The sequence below is a fragment of the Halichoerus grypus genome, chromosome 1, assembly GCF_964656455.1.
Source record: "Halichoerus grypus chromosome 1, mHalGry1.hap1.1, whole genome shotgun sequence".
Taxonomy (NCBI): Eukaryota; Metazoa; Chordata; class Mammalia; order Carnivora; family Phocidae; genus Halichoerus; species Halichoerus grypus.
The window spans coordinates 183,664,371-183,685,250 of NC_135712.1; the positions used below are offsets into that span (position 1 = coordinate 183,664,371).

Sequence of the window (20,880 nt, forward strand, 5' to 3'; positions counted from 1 at the left end):
ATTTCAGCGCACTCACTAAATGTACAGCTAGAATATCCATAACCAATTTCAGCAGTAAGTTCCACCTGCTACACATTTCACCCTCCCACCCCATCCCCAGGGAAGGGAGAAAGTGCTAAAAGTTTCTAGGTTTTCCTGGTTAACCACCTCAACCTGTTCAGACAATATTGCTACTTTTGTGATAGACAAAATATTTTAGAAATGTAAATCCTAGGGGCACCTGGGTGCATCTGACTCTTGATCTCAGCTCAGGTCTTGATCTCAAAGTCAAGAGTTCAAGCCCCACTTTGTACTCCAACCTGGGTGTGGAGCCTACTTAAAAACAAAAAACAAAAAACAAAATGAAATGTAAATCCCCAAATTCTCCAAGGTGACACCCAAGAAAATGCCACTAATTGGAAATGATGTCACAAGGTTCCAAGTGAGGCTCTGGACAAGTTACAACAAAGAACAGGAATTGGGCTGATACCTACCATCTCTTCTAGCTCTATATTATTTTTTTTTTAAGATTTTATTTATTTGACAGACAGAGAAAGCACAAGCCAGGCGGAGCTGCAGGCAGAGGGAGAGGGAGAAGAAGGCTCCCTGCTGAGCAGAGAGACTGACGCAGGGCTCGATCCCAAAACCCTGGGATCATGACCCAAGCCAAAGGCAGATGCTTAACAGACTGAGCCACCCAGGCGCCCCTCTTCCAGTTCTTTAAAAACAAAAACCTACGCTTTTTCTATATTCCCTTCTAAATAAAGTAAAGATCCTGAATAGGGGTCTGCTGTCTCCTCTTTCAACCCTCAGTCCCCTTCTTCCCCAACTCTTCACCCCTGCAGAATACTGCAGTCCCCCCTTATCCACAGGGTATTTGTTCAACCCCAGTGCATGACTGAAATGATGGATAGTACCAGACCCTATATATACATTTTTTTCCTATACATACATATCTGTGCTAAAGTTTAATTTCTCAATTAGGCAAAGTAAGAGATGAACAACAATAATAAGATAGAACTATAACAGTACACTGTAATAAAAGTATGTGAATGTGGTCTCTCTCTCAAAAATACCTATACTGTACTCACCCTTTTCCTTGTGATCATGTGAGATGATAAAATGCCTACGTGATGAGATGCAGTAAGATGAATGATGTAGGCATGTGACGTAGCATTAGGCTACTATTGACCTTCTGCTGATGGATTAGAAGGAGCAACATCTGCTTCTGGACCACAGTTCACCATGGGTAACTGAACCACTGCAAGCAAAACCACGGATAAGGGGGGATCCCTGTATGTTCTCAGAAAAGTCTACAGCCACTGAATGCTACATTAGTGTACTAGAACTTTAACAAACAGTAAAAGAAAAAAAAGTGCCACACAGAAAACTTCTATTCACCAAAAATTCACAGAAAAACAAAAAGGCCATTTCTGAACCACAGGCACTTTGACTGACTACCCAGCATCACCCATCCACTGATGTTCTGTGGATGGCAAAAAACAAGAGTAAGTATGGCAAGAAAAACATTTTCTCACACATGCAGAAGTTCATAACCCACATGTACGTAAAGTCCTGCTGGCAAGAATCTAAAATAGTCCTGAGTGAGCCTAAACGCACCATGTTCTCCATAGACTACTGCTAATACTACCGTCTACCAACACTGATTCCTCTGTGCAATTTGTAAGAGAAAAAGAACTTTTAGAACAATGAAAGAAATACCATAAGAGATTTTTTTTTTTAAACTCCAATGCCCAGGCCACACCTCAGACCAATGAAATCACATCTTTGAAAGTGGGACACACGCATCGGTACTTTTTTAACCTCGTCAAGGGATTGCACTGTGGTCAAGTTTAGGAATGGCTGCATCTCTCCCACATAGAGAACTACACCTGACAGGGAGTGGGGGCTCAATAATAACTTGTTACAATCAATTACTAAAAGTATTAGGACAAATGAAAATTGAAGGATAGCCTCAAAGACAGTTTGCCGTTCTAAGGGCTGCTGGGGGAGGGAGAAGAAGAAAGAGAGAACCAAAGGACCAAAACACTCTTTTCTCTCTGCACTACCAATCTTTATGTGAATACTATGCTCCGGATGAACACAGATGAACATGAAAGAATTTCTCATGAATTATCCTGAGAAAAAACTCCAGAGTTTAAGAATCTCCTAGAGCAGAGGTTCTAAAATTGTGTGTGTGTGTGTATGTGTGTGTATGTGGTGGTGGTAGTTTTGTTCGCTTGGTTTGCTATTGAGTGCCACTGAAAGCATCAGTAAACAAAATGAGATAAGTATCTGAAAAAAAGTACACCGAAAATGGATTACATAAAAAGATTATACGGATTACAAAATAAGAGGACCATAAATCACATAATTCGACTCCAAACCTACAACAAAAGCAAGACACTCGAAGGAGAGTATACAGGAGGAGGTTAGTGGGAGTTGGATGCATCATCTAAGAGCAATTTAGTTAAGACAGAAAAGGTTCAAGGCCTCTCAGGTTCATGTGCTCCGAAAGAATCTCCAAGGCAGCAGTTATTAAACTCAGCCTCACACTGGAATCACCTAGGAAGCGACTAAACCCCCCGATACCCAGGCAAAGCCAGACCAATTAAACTTATGGAGGTGACACAGGTATCAGTATTTTTTAAAGCTTCCCAAGAGATTCCAATGTGTGGGCAAAGGTGAGAACCACTGCTCTGAGGTATAACAACCAATATTAGAGTAACATTTTCAAGATTCTAACTGGGAATTTTAACAAGAAAAACCATTTAGAAAGATTGCTCATATTCTATTACAAATATAGTGGAATGGGATCTCTAGCACTAGCGGATTCAAAAGCAGCAGGTTAATGAATAGAAAACAAATTCAAGAGATAAGCTACAACACATGAGCAATTCTACATGGGGTACACCAGATACCATCCTGAAAATAAATCTCATTATCTTGGTTTTCTAGCGGTGAGAATATCCATATAATTTTTACCATTAGGAAAGGATCCAATAGCAGCAGAAGGAACGCCAGCATAGATTCCACGAAAACCACCAGCCTTATTAAATCCTTGTGGACTCTGAAGCCTGGTTTTAATGGTATCCAGAGGAAATAGTATCAAGTCAACAGCAACACCTGCTACCCCACCAGCCTTTAAAAAGAAAAAAAAGAAAAGGAAAGAAGGTTACAATCAAATAAGCTCTCTGCCATTTGGGGGTAGGGATAAGAAAAAGGTAATCTTTAAAGCATATTTCTCATACCTATCAGTCCACAGCTTACCTGGCATAGTCAAAGGACCTTCTATCTAAATTTATAGATTTTCCTGGGGAAATAACCATTGTTGTGCTATATTCTAAAATTGTAATTTTTTAAATAAATTTTTATTTTAAAAATTAATTTTAAATTCATTTTTAATACTTCCACATGGCTTAAAAGTCAACAAGCAATCTCAGAAAGGTTAAGAGTTCAAAGTCTCTTTCCCTGGTCTAATAACTCAGGTAACCACTTCTGGTTGCTTACTGTATCCTTCTGAAGTTACTCTAGGCATATATAAGCAAATATGAATACGTACTTTATTTTCCTTTTAAAAAAAAAGGTATATACAATATGCACTGTGCTGCACCTTGCTTTTATCACTTAATTTATCTTGCTGATCTTTCCATATCAGACCAAATGTTATATTTTTATCTTTTCAACAAATGAGTAGTAAAACACTTGAAGTAAGACCATTTGGGGGGGAGACTTCTATTTTGAAATAGGTAATGGTCCTTGGGAATCCAGATCTGTATTTTAAGATTCATACATCTAAGGATTCCTGTAGTATTCGCTCTCCATTGTGTTTATTTAAAAATTCCTTGATAATTTTTAAATTAAGTAAAAAAAAAATGGGGGGTGGGGGGAGAAAAGCTAAGTTCCCAGAGCATATTAAAACCTGGCCCCAGCTAGTCTTCTCCCAAAAGACATCACGTTGCTTTGGAGAAGCTGCATTTTAAAAACTACAGTAGAGCCTATGTAGAATATTTTTAAACTGGTTACAACTTAGGCAAAGCAAAAAAAATTCAGGAAAAAATTTCAGAAAAATATGAACTCAAGAACAGTGTCAAAGAAAGCTCAATACACAAAGTCTAAAAGGCACCATTTAAAAATGTGAATCAAAACCAGTTGGCCATGAGCAGACAGAAGAATTACAAAGACTCTCGACATGCTTGCTACATAGTAATTTTTTAAAATGAATCATTAACTTTTCTCATCTTTTGGATTTTGAACAGGAGTATATTACCTATTCAAAAGGTAGAAATATATATATTAAAACTATATATTAAAAACTAAGATATAGAAAAAGAAAAATCAGCATTATTCAAACATACAGGCAAAGTTCAAAATGATGAGTTGTTTCCATCCTTTGGGTATACAAAATGCTCAGGTGGTACAAAGCTTAGTACATAGCAAACACACTGCTCTACTTACCACTCACCATAAAGCCATTTTAAGAGTTCATTGCAAAAATGAAATTACTCTGATGAGAAATCCAGTAATGAACTAGGAGAGGTAAATTATTAAAAATTCTTTTAATAGAAACAGGAAAGTACATTACCATAAATATTAATACCGTACTATATGATCAGCCTGAGAGACATGACAGAACCTCAAAGACCACGAAGTTCTACTCTGCAAATGATCTAAAGAGATGTCACCAAAACAAGCCAGAGATGTGCCAGAATTAAACCACAAGAGGCAGTAAAAGACTGACAAGTAACTGGGATTTCTTTCTGGAAATAAAGGCGGCCTTTTCTAAGTCACAAGAATATGTTCCTAAGTAATGTACGAAAGTAAAAAAAGAGCCAACTTTTTCCAACATTCTTCTCAATTATTTTTAAAGGATTTTGTAAAATTCAGTACATAAATAAAATATTACACCTGCCTCATCATTTTCTCAAAACACAAGGAAAACAAAAATCCCACTGGGAATGTCTAATAGAACTAGATTCTTTACAAACATGCTGCATTTCATTGTAATTTTCTCTTTAATCTTAGGAGAGAACTCAGATGCTTGCTATCTACTGCTAAATTTTAATCAATAAGTTAATTAGTCTTTTAATCTATTTGGCTACTTTGCATGCATTGATTCTCTAACCCTTCTTTCATCAGAATTCTTACCTTCAGAGAATAAAATAACCAGATTCAATCTGTTTATCTAGTAAAACACAAATCAGAAGTTACTAATTGCTTTTGCAGATTTCAAACTTCTGTAACTCAAATGTCATTTAAATTCATGAGACTGAAAAAAAAAAACAGCTAACAGAGAATAGGAAAAAGAAAAAAATACCGATATATTTAGCCACGCAGCAACATATTTAAGATTTAAACAGAAACTTCTGGGAGTGCTTATAATTTTACATTAATACTGTTTTGCACATAATTATGTTCAAAATGCCCAAGCCAACATTAGTTGAATATAAGGAACTCCATCAAATTCCTTTATTCTTTAGTCTGAGAAATTTGTTTTATTTATTATCATTTATCAATAAGGTTATCAGACAGGGGCGCCTGAGTGGCTCAGTCAGTTAAGCATCTGGCTCTTGGTTTCGGCTCAGGTCATGATCTCATGGGTCATGGGATCAAGCCACATGTCAGGCTCTGGGCTGAACTTGGAGTCTGCTTCAGATTCTTTCTCCCTCTCCTTCCCCCTCTGTTCCTCCCTGCTTGCATGCGCACGCACACACTTTATCTCTGTCTCTCTCTCATCAGGCAAGATAAGTTTCAAGATTTGTGGTCGCTTACACTGAAAATGGTAGTTAAGAACTAAACAAAAATCCAAATATACAAAACATAACCCTGATAACCAGCAAGCCTTACCACAGAATAACAATTTATTGAGACCTTGATGTAAAATATGCCTCTAACTTAATAAATGTAAAGTGCTGGCAGGCTGTAGAGAGGAAGTAACTAATGAGTGCTTTGAAATGACCCTGGGAGTTCAAATTCAAGACTGCATGCTATAAGACCTTTATTTTTCAAAAGGACGCTGGCACCAAAAAAAATAATCACTGCTGCTCCACTACAGAACAAAATCAAAGCACCTGTTTAATTTAACTAAGCAAAATCATCACAGGCCACTGGCCTGAACGACAGTTAAGAACCAGTCAAACCCCTGACATGGCTTCCCTGAGGAACATCCCTCCTTGGTCTTCTCCACAACAAGGCAGCCGCCGGTGACTGCCTCACAGACAAACCCCGCCTCTGCTTACCTGCATACTTGTCTTCTTCCCCACCAAGATTCCCTCTCCTTCCAGTGCTCCTGACCCCTCTACACTAATGGCAGCATCAGCTTCAAGAAATGCCAATGTCAATTTCACCTTGCCACTCTCCAACCTGTAAATCTCCCAAACTTTCCAAGAGCCCTTAGGATAAAGAACAAAATCATAGTACAGCCTACAAGGCTCTGCAGTGCAGGACCCCATCTACCGCTCACCTCCACCGCCACTGCCCTCTTGTCACCTTGCTCTCTTTTCCTCCAAGTCACCTGACCTTCCTCATTTCTAGGACTGTGTACAGATGCTCCCTAATCTCCCAGTCTAGGTTTAGACCCTCTTGTTTGCACATGCTGATCACAATTTTAATTCTATAGTTGAGCATCTGACCATTTCTTCAATGTCTGTGCATCCCACCAGACTGTAAGATCCATACCTGTTTTGTTAACCAGTATGTTCCCAGCACCAGTACATAGTAGGCACTCAATAACTACTTAAAGAATGAATGAATCAATGACCCTAATAAAAAGTTACTACCTCTATGTTAGAAGTTACTACAAATCAACCTTTAACAGGTACACTGAATTAAAAACAAATTGCAAAAACAGGACCATGCAATTCACAAAAGAAAAATATAAACAGCCAACAAAATTATGAATATATTGCTTCCCCATCATTAATGATCAAATAAAAACAAAATTTTTTCCCCATAAACCAGAAAAGGTTAAAAATAGTAAGAATAGTTATAGGCACTATTAAGGGAAACAAATTATTACAAGCTCCTGAAAGACAATTAGGCAAAATGAAAATTTTAAATTATAAGGCCTTGATCCTGTGATTTTACTTCTAAACATTTCTTCCACAGAAGTAGTGCATAAATATACAAGATGGTTTACTGCAGCATTATTTGTAACAGTAAAAAACTGGAAATAGGAACGTCTGGGTGGCTCAGTCAGTTAAGTATCTGCCTTCGGCTCATGTCATGATCTCAGGGTCCTGGGATCGAGTCCCACATCCGGCTCCTTGCTCAGCAGGGAGCCTGCTCCTCCCTCTACCTGCCTCTCCCCCTGCTTGTGCGTGCTCTCTCTCTCTGACAAATAAATAAATAAAATCTTAAAAAAAACAAACTGGAAATAACCTAATGGTCCATCCTTGGGGACTTGTTAGATAAATTATGTTATCTCTGAGTAATGGATTGCTACACAGCCTTTAAAAGAATGAGGTCAATCTGAACACACTGGCACAGAAATACATTATCTTTTTAAATTAATCAAAAAGCTATAGAATATATGCTGTATCATCTCACCTTTCAAAGAAATGTGTATTGATTTGTACATATGCATAACTAGAAGTCTGGAAGCATACACACTGAATTGCTATAAGTTATTGCCTCTATGGAAAGAAATTCAGGACGAGTAGCATTTTTACTATCTTGCTAATTTTTGTACTGTTCCAGTTTTGTAATGAGTAGTATAAACATAAAAAAGTAAAGCTTTTCAAAATGAACACCGCTCCACCAAAGAAAAAAAAAAAATCCTAATTCACTGGTTGCATGTGGTATATAGTAGGCACTTAATAAGAGGTAACTAAGAACCTCAACCCATGGACCCTAAACTACCTATCCAGCTTCATTTTGTATCCTCTTACAGACCATGAGCCTCACCCAATCTCACTGTTTCCTGAACATGTCCTAAAACTTCTCATTTCTGCCCTCCTGCTTAGGCTTTTCTTTCAGTGTGGAATGTCCTTCCCATGCCCTTTGTCTCCTATTGACAGCAGACCACCTAACTCCCCTGCCACCATACCTACATACATATATATACACATACACACCTGCCAAAATCCTGTCCACCGTTAAGGCTGTGACCAAAGGCCACATCCCCTCTAAAGTCCTTCCCAAGCTCCCAGTCAGAATTCAATGTTACTTCCTTGACTCCCCCATATAACTCCATTTATATTTCACTTTGGTACTAACTAACCATTATATCTGACCTGACATTAAGATCCTTCGGAATAGAAGCCACGTCTGTCACCTTTGTTCTAAATATCTAACCTGGAACCTCCTAAGTAGCAGGGCTTCTGCACCTGTTTGCTGGTTTGAATCAAATGGAAATGTGAGATGATGAGAAAACACTTTATAAAAAGATTAAATGTTCAGAAGAAACACAGTCCATCACTCTTTAATTGCCCCTGTTGTGGTTTGCCAGAGCACTTGTGACCATGGAAAGCCAGTGCTACCTGTCTGCTACTTAGCATTCCACGTTTACACTGACAGCTTTGTGGTCTACTTAGGATGACTTCTCCAGAAATTCTGTTTACCCTCTCCTCCTGATGGAAAAGGCTGTGTCGGCTCACTTTTGTTTAGTGAGGCTATTCTCAAGAACACAGTAATGGTTCTAGAATTTGACTTGAGTATCCTTCCATTTCTCCAGAAATTCTTTCAGATTTATTGTCTAGATTTATTGTCTAAGAACATAGCTTTGACATCAGACAGACAGACCTGGCTTCAATCTCAACTGAGTCTCCTTAGGAAAGCTATTTCACCCTCTCTAGGCCTACACTTCTTCGTGGGGAAATAATAATACCTATACTTCATAGAGTTTTTCACAACGGAGATTATATGAGAATTAAATACAATTAGTGAGCCCTTGTCTCCTTTCTACAGCAGACCACCTACTCCCCTAGAAGTGCCAGTAAAAACTGCAAAATGCCAGCCTTAATCACTTATCAATAAACATGAATTATTTTTAGTATGTTACTATAAATATCCTTCAAAGTTTCCTGATGCAGTATTTCTGACATGACAATATTAAAGGCATGAAAAAGGCTTAATAGAGACTGAAGACTATGTTCATATATTAAATCTCATATGTTCGTATACAGAATACACAAATTCCAGTCTTTCATTAGTAATAATGAATTGCAATGTCTCCTCCAACTCTGCTCCCTGGACAAGAATCACCGACGGTGACACTCCACATAAAGCCAAATCATGCAATGCATAGCAGGAACAATTCAGCACCAACTTAAAAAACTTGAGGAATATTTATGTTCAAACTTCTTTGTGACCATTAGATTTGAACGTATGGGTTAATTTTTTAGAAGCAATGCAAAATTGTAACCACATGACTTGGGCTATGAAAAAACTGCAGAGGCACAAGTTAAAGTGCTCAGGAAATGGTTACTTTTTAATCACTCCTTGCTACTGCATAGCTAATTTTTGTTGCATTTTCTTTTTAATGTCTGCCTCCTATTTGACTGTAAACCCTGAGGGCCGGGACTGTATCTTCAAGGCACTCTTCCCAAGTACCACAGCAAAGGCTGACGAACATGTCTCGTTGAACAGACAAGGATACCTAATTTGTGGAGGTAGGAAAACTACGGGTGTTATTTTTATCTTTCCTCTATTTGACATTTCATTAATGCTATTCACATATCATATATGTTTTCAATATTAAATGTTTATTTCAACATGTAGCATTTGTTTGGGAAGTGGTAACAAAAGCACATTAACAAGTCTTTTACAATTATCAAATACTAAAATTTTCCCAGCAGCCCCTCTTATGGTGAAAGAGAAATGAGAAAGGAAAAGTGGCCCTATCTTCTAGTACTTGAGACACAGAAAAAAGGCCTCCATCACAGCACTGGTTCTCAACAGTGTTCCTAGATGACTGGTGGTCTCCGAGGGTGCCTTGATGCTCCACTGACTGATCAAAAGTCAGAACACACTTGTGTCTAGGTGACCTGTCTACTCAAGACAAAAACAAGCAAAAAAAGACCTGCTCCCTGACTTAAATGCCATAAAGAAAAAAGTCACACAAAGCAACCTAGCAAATGTGGAAGCATAACTCCCAATTCCTTACAGATCTGGAGATAAGCCTTCATCATCAGTTACTAACTTCCCTTTACACCAGATTGAAGACTAGAAGGCAACCTTCCAGAAAAGAAAGATATGTGGCAAAGAATGTCGAGAACTTCCCTCAAAGTATGTCCAATACTTGATTCTTCTCTTTTCTTCTGTTTTCTCACCCCACCTAAGAAGCCCTGGCAACATTATCCCCACCATTCCCCTCAAGTCACATTCGGCCAGTGGTTCTCAGCAGAAGGTCAGGCCCAGTGAGAAGACACTAGTACATGAAGAGGATGAAAAAGCTTTTCCAGAACCACCTCACTAAGAAAACAACTTAAAAAGAACAGTCAAGCAGACAGTCCTTGCTTTACACAGTAACAACATGCATGAACTTCAATTCCCACAAGTAACACAAGTCATCCAACACCATGGTTCAAATTACAGTTAACACAGCAACATTTTCCAAAAATAGATAATCAAAAGAGGGAACTAGCCGACAAAGATGAAAGTGCAGCAAATAAATGAAAAGTGCTAACACTGAAAGTGAAAGTCAAATCCAATGTAAAGTTACAAAAGACATAGCCAGCCGTGGGAATAGGGACACTGCTGTCCAAGAGAGATTCTAGATATGCGTCAGAGGAAATTTGTGAAGGCCAACTTATCAACATTAGTGAGGAAAGTGGCTATGACCAAAAGGATGAAGATGTCACAGAGGAAGGGACGCCAGCAAGTCTTCCCTTTATTAAAGGAACTCTTGGAGATATTGCATAAGGTTGAAAGCACACAGGATAAAATGCTGGAAGTTGATCCAACCTTAGAAAGCAGTATGACACTTTGCCAAGGCATAAAAAAGATGTTTGTTCTGTATTGTAAGTTATCTGACTAGAAGACCAGCACTGGTCAAATTACTTTTGACACGTTTTCTCACAAAGAAATAAATTTTTGGTTTCTAATGTTTTAAATTACAACGTTCTCAATATTAGCTTTACTATTTTTTTCACTTCCCTATACATTTTCGATCAACAGTAAGAGTCTGTCATTTAATGCTGACAAGAATTTTTAGGTCATTGAAGAATCATACGCTTTCTCATCAGTTATTCTGACCATTCTGCATGGTTTCCGCTTGCACGTTTTGACAAGCCAGGCTACCACGCAAAGGACCGTCTGTACTCTACATACTTGCCAAGGTTCTTTTCCCTGTAACCTAGGACTGGTTAAAAGTAACTACAGCAGGATGTTTTGGGTTTCATCCAAGTAACAAGCCAGATAAATTCATGAACTACCAGGACAATGAAATAGTTAAGTACTGAAGGGGAGAGAAGAGTCAGGCAGGAAGGAAAAGAGATATAATACAGGGTGTGGTATTTTTAAAAATATAAAGTACTTCTTTATATTAAAAAAACTAGAAGACAAAAAGTAATGCTACTATCAAAATTATTTTGTATTATCTTGGGAAATTGCAATAGTTCTTTTTTAATGAACGGAATAGTATTTTTATAGTTTTAATTACACATGAACAGATGTACCAATGTGCGGTGTTATATTTTTTTTCTCTTTTGTAAGTATTTTCCATGTTCTAGCACATACTCTCCACAAGCACTGTTGTTAATGGCCCCTAAACAGTTGATGAAATGCATCTTTTAACGTTCACCCTAACCATTCCCGTGTTTCATGTTTAAGTGGCTTTCCATTATCTTCACTGAATTAAATGTTATGAACAACTTTAAGTTACTAATACTTAGTTCCAAATTGCTTTCCTAAAAGTATGCACCAGTCACTGTACTCTGAGGTTTTCTCTTCTGAAAAGCCTACTCACTCCAAATGAACACTAACATCCCAGAGGCTCTCCCGGTATTCAACTCTACAACCCTCCCATCCTCCTCCTGAAGCTGTAGGAAGTATTTAAATGTCTGCTACATGCCAGGCTCTGGACTGCATATCTGACATTACCTCATTTAATACTCAGAATGTGAATTTCAAGGCCAGCAATCATTAAGACCTACCTTTCATTCATTCATTCATTCACTCAATAAGTAAAGCCGAGTACATATAAAATGCCAGGCACTGGTAAAACAGTAGTAAGCAAAACAAAACTCCCCCAGGAGCGCTCAGCCTCCCTCAAAGACGCTCCAAAGCTGGGGGGGGGGGGGGGGGGGGGGGGAAGCCACTCCATTGCTGAACTACTTTGATAATAAAACTTTCTAGTGGCTTCCATTATGCTTCAAATAAAATCCAAATCCTTTCCATGGCCCACAAAGACTCACTTCAGCTGACTTCCTCCACCTCTCCAATATACCCCCGCCAACACTACCCTTACCCACTAGGCCCCAGCCACCACTTTAACATCCTCAATTCTTTCCACCTGAGGGTTTTCCTTCATGCTGCTCTACAAAATGTCTTGCGCTTTCTTATCTTTTATGTCTTAGTTTAATGTCACCTCCTCAGGGGCTTTCTTGGCTACTCCATCTCAGGGAGGTTCTCTAATATTATTCTATCTCTATCCCACTGCAGTTCATTTCTTTTTTTAATAATATTTTTAAAGATTTATTTATTTGAGAGAGAGAGAACACAAGTGGGGGGAGTGGGAGAAAGAGAGGAACAAGCAGACAGGGCGCCCATCCCAGGACCCCGAGATCATGACATGAGCCGAACTGAGACGCTTAACCAACTGAGCCACCCAAGCGCCCCTCAGTTCATTTCTTAAATAGTACTTATGAGTTTGGTTTGTTCACCACCATACCTCCAAGGGCTATCGGAGGGCTCAGTGGACAAAATACACGGCAGATAAACTGTGTGCTTAATAAATGAAATCATTCTTCTTTAGCTTGAATGAAATCTAACTTCCTCAAAACTTCTACTTATTGATCCTAATTTTATCTTGTGTAACTATAATGAAAAAAAAGTATATTTTTCAGCATTTCTACCATACTTTAATAAATTTTAAAACTACTGTTCATTTGTTAACTCTGGCACTGACCTGTTTTTAGCAACAGCTATGGCTGCTGACTTCAGAAACAGTATCAAGGAGTGTTTATGGGAATGGAATCCCACAGTACACCAACTGGATTGGAATCTGAGCTCCAACACCTACACACATGAAATAGATCTCACCTGTGTGACTTTGGAGACGTTACCTAATCTCTCTGTACCTAATTTCCTCATTTGGAAAACCAGGATAGGACTTAATTGTCAGAATTGATGTACATGACGAGCTTATCCCAGTTCCTGGCAGGGTAATGTTAATTGTCAAAACTACCACTGTCACACTAGCCACAGAGGAAAACTTCAAAATGGTAACGTATTTCTTTGGATCTTTAAAACCCAGTTTACACAAGTCTCAGCAAACCTAAATTTAAAACCATCATCCACAAGTGTGGCTAAGGCACCCCCTTGCACATCTTTCCGTAACACCCTGAAACTAGCCCTCATGCCATTTATCCTAACAGTCATTTTACTATTCTATCCCCACCACCTGACCCACGTGAGCAGGTCTAGCTTGTTCACCATATTATCTCCAACACCTGCAACAACAAACCTTTGATAATTAAATGAAGAAATTCCACCAAGCCTCCATTACTTCAGTGGGAACCTTTTTTTTAAAAGCTGCCTTTTTTTTTTTTAAATACTGTTTCTGCCTACTCTTCCACAATGACCAATCTGTATTCACTGCTGGACCTGCCATAACAAAGGCTTCAAAATATTACAGAAATTTTTGTTCTTAGGTTTTGTTTTTGATGTGAAAACATGTTGATTCTTGTAGTTTTCTAAGAAATTAAACACTACCATCTTACTGGCTCCATAACTACTTTTCTTATCGCTATACCCACAGCCTACAAGAACGCTTGAAAGAAAATAAGTAGATTTATTATATATGGAATGAAAGATAAGTCATTTTCCGAGAGTGAAAAAAGATAAAGCTAAATGAAAACCACAGTCCTGGACAGAGAGGAGTCTGTGCGATGTAAAGGTTTTCTGTTTTGTTACATATATTTAATTTCCCAGTTCTCCAGAGTGTGGTTACAGTATATAATTGAAGCTCTTCTTTTTTTTCTTTAGGTAAACCATCCGGCGGAAGACTGTGGAGCACCCACTCCCACCCCCGTCTCCTTCTGTTTTCCGGGTAGGAATAACACAACCTTGACCCAGAAACCCCGCGCTCCCTCCCAGACCTGCCTGGTGACCAGTGACCCCAGGACGGTTCAACGCGCAAAACCGGAAGAAAGTGCTAGGGCACAGAAGCCACTATGGGCTCCAGTGCGAGACTCCAGCGCCCCGAGCGCCCACCCTACCGCCCAGCACTCACCACGAGCGAAGCCGTGAACCCAGGCCCGTCCATGGCCCCGCAGACACCTCCAAGGCTACTAAACGAGGCTCTCATTCACTAGGCGCCGCCATCTTGGAGGCGGACCAGTAGTGCGGCACTTCCGCGGCCACGTGAGATTGAACCACAACAACTACACGTGCAACCCGGGAAGCCTTGCCGAAGGAGCGCGGGGAAGGAGGGGAGGAGGAGTCCGGGGAGGGATGTGGTCGAGCCAAATCTCGCGACTCTTCTCTGTCTCTCCGGCCGTCCCCTTGTGATTCGCCTAGACGAAAGAACTCTCGCGAGTAAATGAGCCTTGGCGGGATCCTGGAAGAGAGCCCCTAGCGGAAGGCCGGCTGAAGCTAAAGCGTAAACCCCAAAGAGGCGTGGCTTAGTGGAGGGCGGGCCCTGGAGGGGCAGGACGGATTTCGGGAGGAGGCTTGTGGTTTTCAGTTACTTCTTTTTGGTTTCCCTCTTGGTTTTAGGTGTACAAACTTTGTCTGAATCTCTCTAAAACAGACTCAACATCAGAAGATTATTAAATAGGGGCGCCTGGGTGGATTAGTCGGTTAAGCATCTACCTTCGGCTCAGGTCAGGATCCCTGGGTCCTGGGATTGAGCCCCGCCTTCGTCTCCCTGCCCAGCGGAAAGCCTGCTTCTCCGTCTCCCTCTGCAGCTCCCCCTGCTTGTGCTTTCTCTGTGAAATAAATAAAATCTTAAAAAAGATTATTAAATAACGATATAGTAAAAGACTTTAAAAGTTTCCTCACTCCAGCTAAAAATTAGCATCCTCTATTTCTTACTAGCAGTTATTGCACTTAATATTATTTACTTTTTAAATTATTTATTGGCTTATCTTGTTCGCTGCGGTACCAGTGCGCATATCTAGAAGACCAATTTATTAAGTACTTAGTAAAAGCTTCTTGGAGTGGACCTGCCTTTACATTTATTAAATAAAGTTCTGTGTTTTCTTTATTCTCATCTAGATGTGTCATCTAGAAATGATTAACAAGCATACCTTTAAGGGTTTCAGATTCTGAGCTTCACTAGGTGAAGTTTGGGTACTACGTTTGGGCATAACTTCTCCAAGATTGAGTTTCCTCCCTGAAGTGGGGATGATAGTAACTTCTTCATTTGGTACTATTACAGATTCCATGAGGTAATGCATACACATTCTCAACTTAGTTCCTGGTTCATAGGAAGTGCTCTCTAAAGATAATGGTAATGTCACCTTCCTGCTTTAAATTACTCCCTTTTGCTGCACACATGATTTGACAGAGAGAGAGACAGCGAGAGAGGGAACACAAGCAGGGGGAGTGAGAGAGGGAGAAGCAGGCTTCCCGCAGAGCAGGGAGCCCGATGCGGGGCTCAATCCCAGGACTCTGGGATCATGACCTGAGCTGAAGGCAGATGCTTAACGACTGAGCCACCCAGGCGCCCTGATAGTCCAGGTCCTTACACACTTCCCAGATGGTGTCTTCTGTCACACTTCCCACTGGCTAGGCTACTCAAAGACAGACTATACACTTTCAAGCCTCCACATTTTACCCATGTTGTTCCCTCTACCAACAACACCTTTCCCTATGCTGCCTGCAGAACATTGGTACTCTCCAAACTCATGTTTGCTACATGTCACGATCCATAGGCCATCTCAAAATATGCTGGTTCACGTCCCCCAGGCCAGCAGGAGAACCTCTTACACTGTTGTTTGTCTCTTTCAAGGGCTTATATGACTAAGTCAGGCCCCCCAGGATAATCTCCCTTTTGATTAACTCAATGATTAGGGACCTTAATTACATCTGCAAAATCTTTGCTGTATAATGCAACATAATCATGGAAGTTATATTTCATCATGCTAACAGGTTCTACTCACACTCAAGGGAAGTAATTGTACAAAACATATGAATTACAGGGCAGGAATCTTGAGAGCCATCTTAGAATTATGCCAACCATATTTACCCATAAGCCCTTGCCAGCAGGTTCCTCAAAGTCCATCAAGGTTCTATCAGTAGGCTTGCACTAATGTTTTCTTCAAAGTCCTTCCCTTTATCTACTGCCTGGTGACAAAGCCACTCCTATGGCTTAAGTGTTTGTTACAGTAGCACCTCATTTTCAAGTCTCAAAATCTGTACTGGTTACCTATTGCTGGGTAACAAACTTAGAACAACAATCAACTTTTATTACCTCACACAGTTTCTGTAGGACAGGAATCCAGGAATGGCTCAGCAGAGTGGTTCAGTCTCAGAGTGTCTCCCATGAGTGTGCTGTCAGGTTATCAGCAAGAAGACTTGACTGGGACTGGAGGATCCACTTACAAAATGGCTCACTCCGTGACTGGCAAATTAGCACTATTGGCACATGGCCTCAGGTCCTTGTCACACAGACTTCTCCATAGGGTTGCTTGAGTGTCCTCATGATATGACAGCTGGTTTTCTCCAGAGTGAGTGGTCTCAGAGAGAACAACACAGAAACTATAATGTTTTCTACGACCAAGGCTCAGAAGTCACTCAGTTGTTATTCCTGCAATAGGCCATTTGTTATACAGGTCATCCCTACTTTTTATGGGATTGGACTAAACAATGGCATGAATACCAGGAGGTCAGAATCACTGGGTGTCACCATAGAGACTGGATAGCGCATCAGAGATATGCAAGTGAAAACTGTGATAACATACGACATACCCCCTAGAGCGGCAACGATAAAAAAGACCCAAAAGGCCAAGTGTTGCTGGCAAGGATGAAGAGCACCTGGAACTGGTACAACCACTACAGAAACCAGTGCCCCTCTTATTTTTTATATATATGTTTTTAATCAGGCTTTAATTCACTTTATTTTTCTTGTGTAAAACTATGTGGTGGCCCTAGTGGGAGCCAGGGTCCTCTGCACAGAGACTCTGGCATGGGTCTTTACAAGATGGTCAGTGAATTCCTGATAGGGAGACTTGGTGAACACAGTCTCTTTCCAGAGGTCAGGGGTGAGACATTTGTAGGTCTTGGAAAACGCATCAAAAGTGGCCTTGGCAAAGTTGCCCAGAGTGGCAGTGGAGGCCCTGGCCGAGGTGTAGAGTTGTCAACCCCGGCCATCGTCAGTAGCTTCTTGAGACAATGTCAGTGCTTCTGGGTGGCAGGGATGTACCACAGCAGCCAGCCACTTCACATGGAACAGCGTGGGCATACCGATCTTGTTCCCAAAGGAGCCTCTCCACACGAGGACAACGGAAGAGTTGGCCAGGATGATGGCCCCACGGATGGCAGGGGCTACCTCCTTTGAGCACAGAACACCCAGACCGATGTGTCCACTGTAGTCTCTGATGGCAAGAAATGCCTGTGAAGAGCCTGAGATGGTTGGGGGCCCACTGGCTTGCAAAGCCTCAGCAACCACAACCCAGGACCTGGTGCACCTCTCAAGGAAAGAGTGGCCACTGTAAGACCAATCTGAAGTCCTCTGGAGCACCTTTCTCTCTATTCCCATTTTTTAATTGCTTTCTTAAAATGTTTCTGCCTATAATTGAATCCTCCCCAAATTCTCCCTGCCCCCCACCCCCAAGTTTTCCAATACACCTCTTAGGTATTTACCCAAGAGAAATGAAAACATGTGTCCATTATTGTTCACAGCAGTTTTATCCATAAGAGGCAGAAACTGGAAACAACCCAAATGTCCATCAACTAGTGAGTGGATAAACATATTGGGGTACATCCATACAATGGAATATTACTCATCAATAAAAAGAAATGAATTACTGACACATGCAAAAATATGGATTAATCTCAAACTTATGCTGTTAAAAAAGCCAGATAAAAACAAGTTCATACTTTGTAATTCCACTTATATGAAATTCTAGTAAAGACAAAATTGCAGTGACAAAACAGACCAGTGGTTTCCAGGCACTGGGGTGAAGGCAAGGGACTGATTAAAAAGGGGGCACAAAACAACACTTTGCGGGGATAGAGATGTTCTGTATCATTATTGTGGTGGCCACTGCTTAGGTCTATACATTTACAAAAATGCATCGAATTGTACACTTTAAATGGATGCACTTTACTGTATGTAAGTTATATCTCAATAACTGATTAAAATATCATATTTGTCTCACAGGATGGGGATGATTGAATATTATATTCATGGAAAGTACACAGTCCAGTGCCTGGCATGTAGAAAATATTAAATGTATTCAGTATTTTCCTATTAATGTTATAGATTCTGAATGCTATAAATGATTGATAAATTATTGAGGTGCACAAGCACTTGGTGATACATACTACTATACCTTCCTCAGAGAAAACAAATGTTATTTCCAGTCTCTAATGACCTTGGAAGTTTTAGATAAATTAAGGGGAAACTCTTTTCCTCTTCAATGTAATGACTGTTTTTAACTATGTAAGAAGAAATTATGTTGATACCATTTTCTGGTAACTTGGAAGGCAATACAATTCATTGGATGCCTTCCAGTATTAAGAAGAAATGTATTCTCTCCTTTTTTACAAAGGTAAAAGCTTCATCAACTATTTCCACTAGATGCCCTTTAAGAAACATAGATGTTACAACATAACCTGGGACCTCCTTTTCAAGAAATGCTAGTACAAGGGCACCTGGGTGACTCAGTCGTTAAGTGTCTGCCTTCGGCTCAGGTCATGGTCCCAGGGTCCTGGGATTGAGCCCCGCATCGGGCTCCCTGCTCAGTGGAAAGCCTGCTTCTCCCTCTCCCACTCACACTGCTTGTGTTCCCTGTCTCGCTGTGTCTCTCTCTGTCAAATAAATAAATAAAATCTTAAAAAAAAAGAATCTTTAATGATACAGAAAGATGATAAACATAAAAATAATTGCACAAGAGCATAGGCATAGGCTGGTTTTTCTCTTTACATCTCAGCAGATCTATTCTCTGCTTTCTCTGCCTTGTTCTCTGTCCTAGGGAGCTGACCCCTAGGAACTGCCCTCTGGTTTCCAGTTGGGCTTGGCCAGTAACAGTCATGGGCAAATCTGAGGATGGCAGAAGAAAGAGGCCAGAGTATTTCTTCCTTGCTCCCTACCTGCCTTCACCCAATTCTGACAGATGGTGTGTCCCTTGACAAATGTGCTCCTATAAGACAGCTTCCCCTCTGTGGCTCCCCTTTTTGGCCTCTTGTAACACCTTTTCCTTCCCTTCCTTCTTCAGGGCTATGGATGATAATGGCTTTTCATTGTTGTAAGCCCCAGCTGCCTCTTTCATACCTAATTGATTTTCTTAACACTGCGCATAGCTCTCCTCAAAAATCCCAGTTGAGTGCCCTCTATTTGCTAATAAAACTCTGATTGACAAAAGACAATATAATCCAATTTTTGTAAACATACATATTAGTTATCTATTGCTGCATAACAAACTACGCCAATACTTGGCAGCTTAAAAAAACAAACATTTACTCTCTCAGAGTTTCTTTAGGTCCGATATCTGGATATTGCCTAGCAACACATAGGCTAGTTCAAAGTCTCTCATGAGACTGCATTCATGCTGCCAGCCAGGCCTGCCAGTCCCATCTGATGGCTCAAGTGGGGGAGGATCCACTTCCAAGCTCACTCCCATGGGTGTTGGCAGGACCCATCTCCTTGCAGGATGTTGGACTGAAGGGCTCCAGTCTTCCCTATCTATTGCCTGGAGGCCTTCCTTAGTTCCTTGCCGCAGTGGCCTTTCCACATGGAAGCTTGCAACATGGTCCCTGGCTTTCATCAGAGGGAGCAAGCAAGAAAGAGTGAAAGATAACACCCAGGATGGAAGCCACAAACTTGGTAATCTAATCTCTGAGGTGACATCCCATCAACTTTGCCAGGCCACACCCAGGGAGAGGGGATTACACAAGGAAATAGATATAGGCAGTAGGAATCATTAGGGGGCGATCTTAGAGGCAAAACATAATTTGCAAATGCACACCAAAAACATCTGTATGATGACTGGTTATCTTTCGGTACATTAACAATGATCTGTTTTCTCTTTGCATTACTGGCAATTTCTAATGAATAACAACTACCCCTGTAACTACTATCATCATATGAATCTTTTGTTGCTAACCTATATCTAGCTGACAGCCACTCACATGACATTGCTTAATTTTTTACCTTTTTCCATGAACAAGTTGATATAAACCTGCCTAGACTTTAAGAAGAGTGAATCAATTATCTGCCATAATTGGATTCCACTCAATATTTGACCCAAGATGAAGCTCTGTCTAGGTTTCCAAAACATGTATAAAATAATCAGGATGAAATGTGTTCAGCTAATTTTTGCATTCTCTGACAGCGATCTCCATCCTACTGGACACGGAAATTATCTTTAAACCCTATGCCTTGTGCATTTGCTGCCCATCAGTTTGGCAAGCCTGTCACACTGAAATAGAACACAGAAGTGCCCTTGCTGTAATTGCTCCCCTCTGTTGAAGTGGCAACAAATAATTACAGGTCACCCTTGTGACACAGATGAGGACAGCAAATGATTTTTCTCAGCCACTCACTATTGTTATAGTCAAGGGCAAATGGAG

General features: G+C 40.4%; 1 protein-coding gene and 1 non-coding gene across 4 annotated transcripts in view; both read right to left on the minus strand.

Annotated features, from left to right (window-relative positions):
- SLC25A26 (solute carrier family 25 member 26) overlaps nucleotides 1–14,666 on the minus strand; it is a 127,188-nt gene extending 112,522 nt beyond the window's left edge. The window contains exons 1-2 of one of the 3 annotated variants that reach the window (XM_078076216.1): nucleotides 14,375–14,663; nucleotides 2,965–3,121 (exon numbers count right to left, since the gene is read on the minus strand). In XM_078076216.1, coding sequence (XP_077932342.1) covers nucleotides 2,965–3,121; nucleotides 14,375–14,449 — 232 coding nt within the window. In that variant the 5' untranslated portion in view covers nucleotides 14,450–14,663. Of the gene's footprint in view, nucleotides 1–2,964; nucleotides 3,122–14,374 lie in introns of all 3 variants that reach the window. The other 2 variants (XM_036074658.2, XM_078076223.1) reach the window with 2 other exon arrangements.
- A 3,097-nt stretch (nucleotides 14,667–17,763) lies between these two features.
- On the minus strand, nucleotides 17,764–17,869 carry LOC118524448 (small nucleolar RNA SNORA64/SNORA10 family). The gene has a single exon (XR_004911621.1). It is a non-coding gene; the product is annotated as a small nucleolar RNA SNORA64/SNORA10 family (small nucleolar RNA).
- Between the last annotated feature and the right edge of the window lie 3,011 nt (nucleotides 17,870–20,880).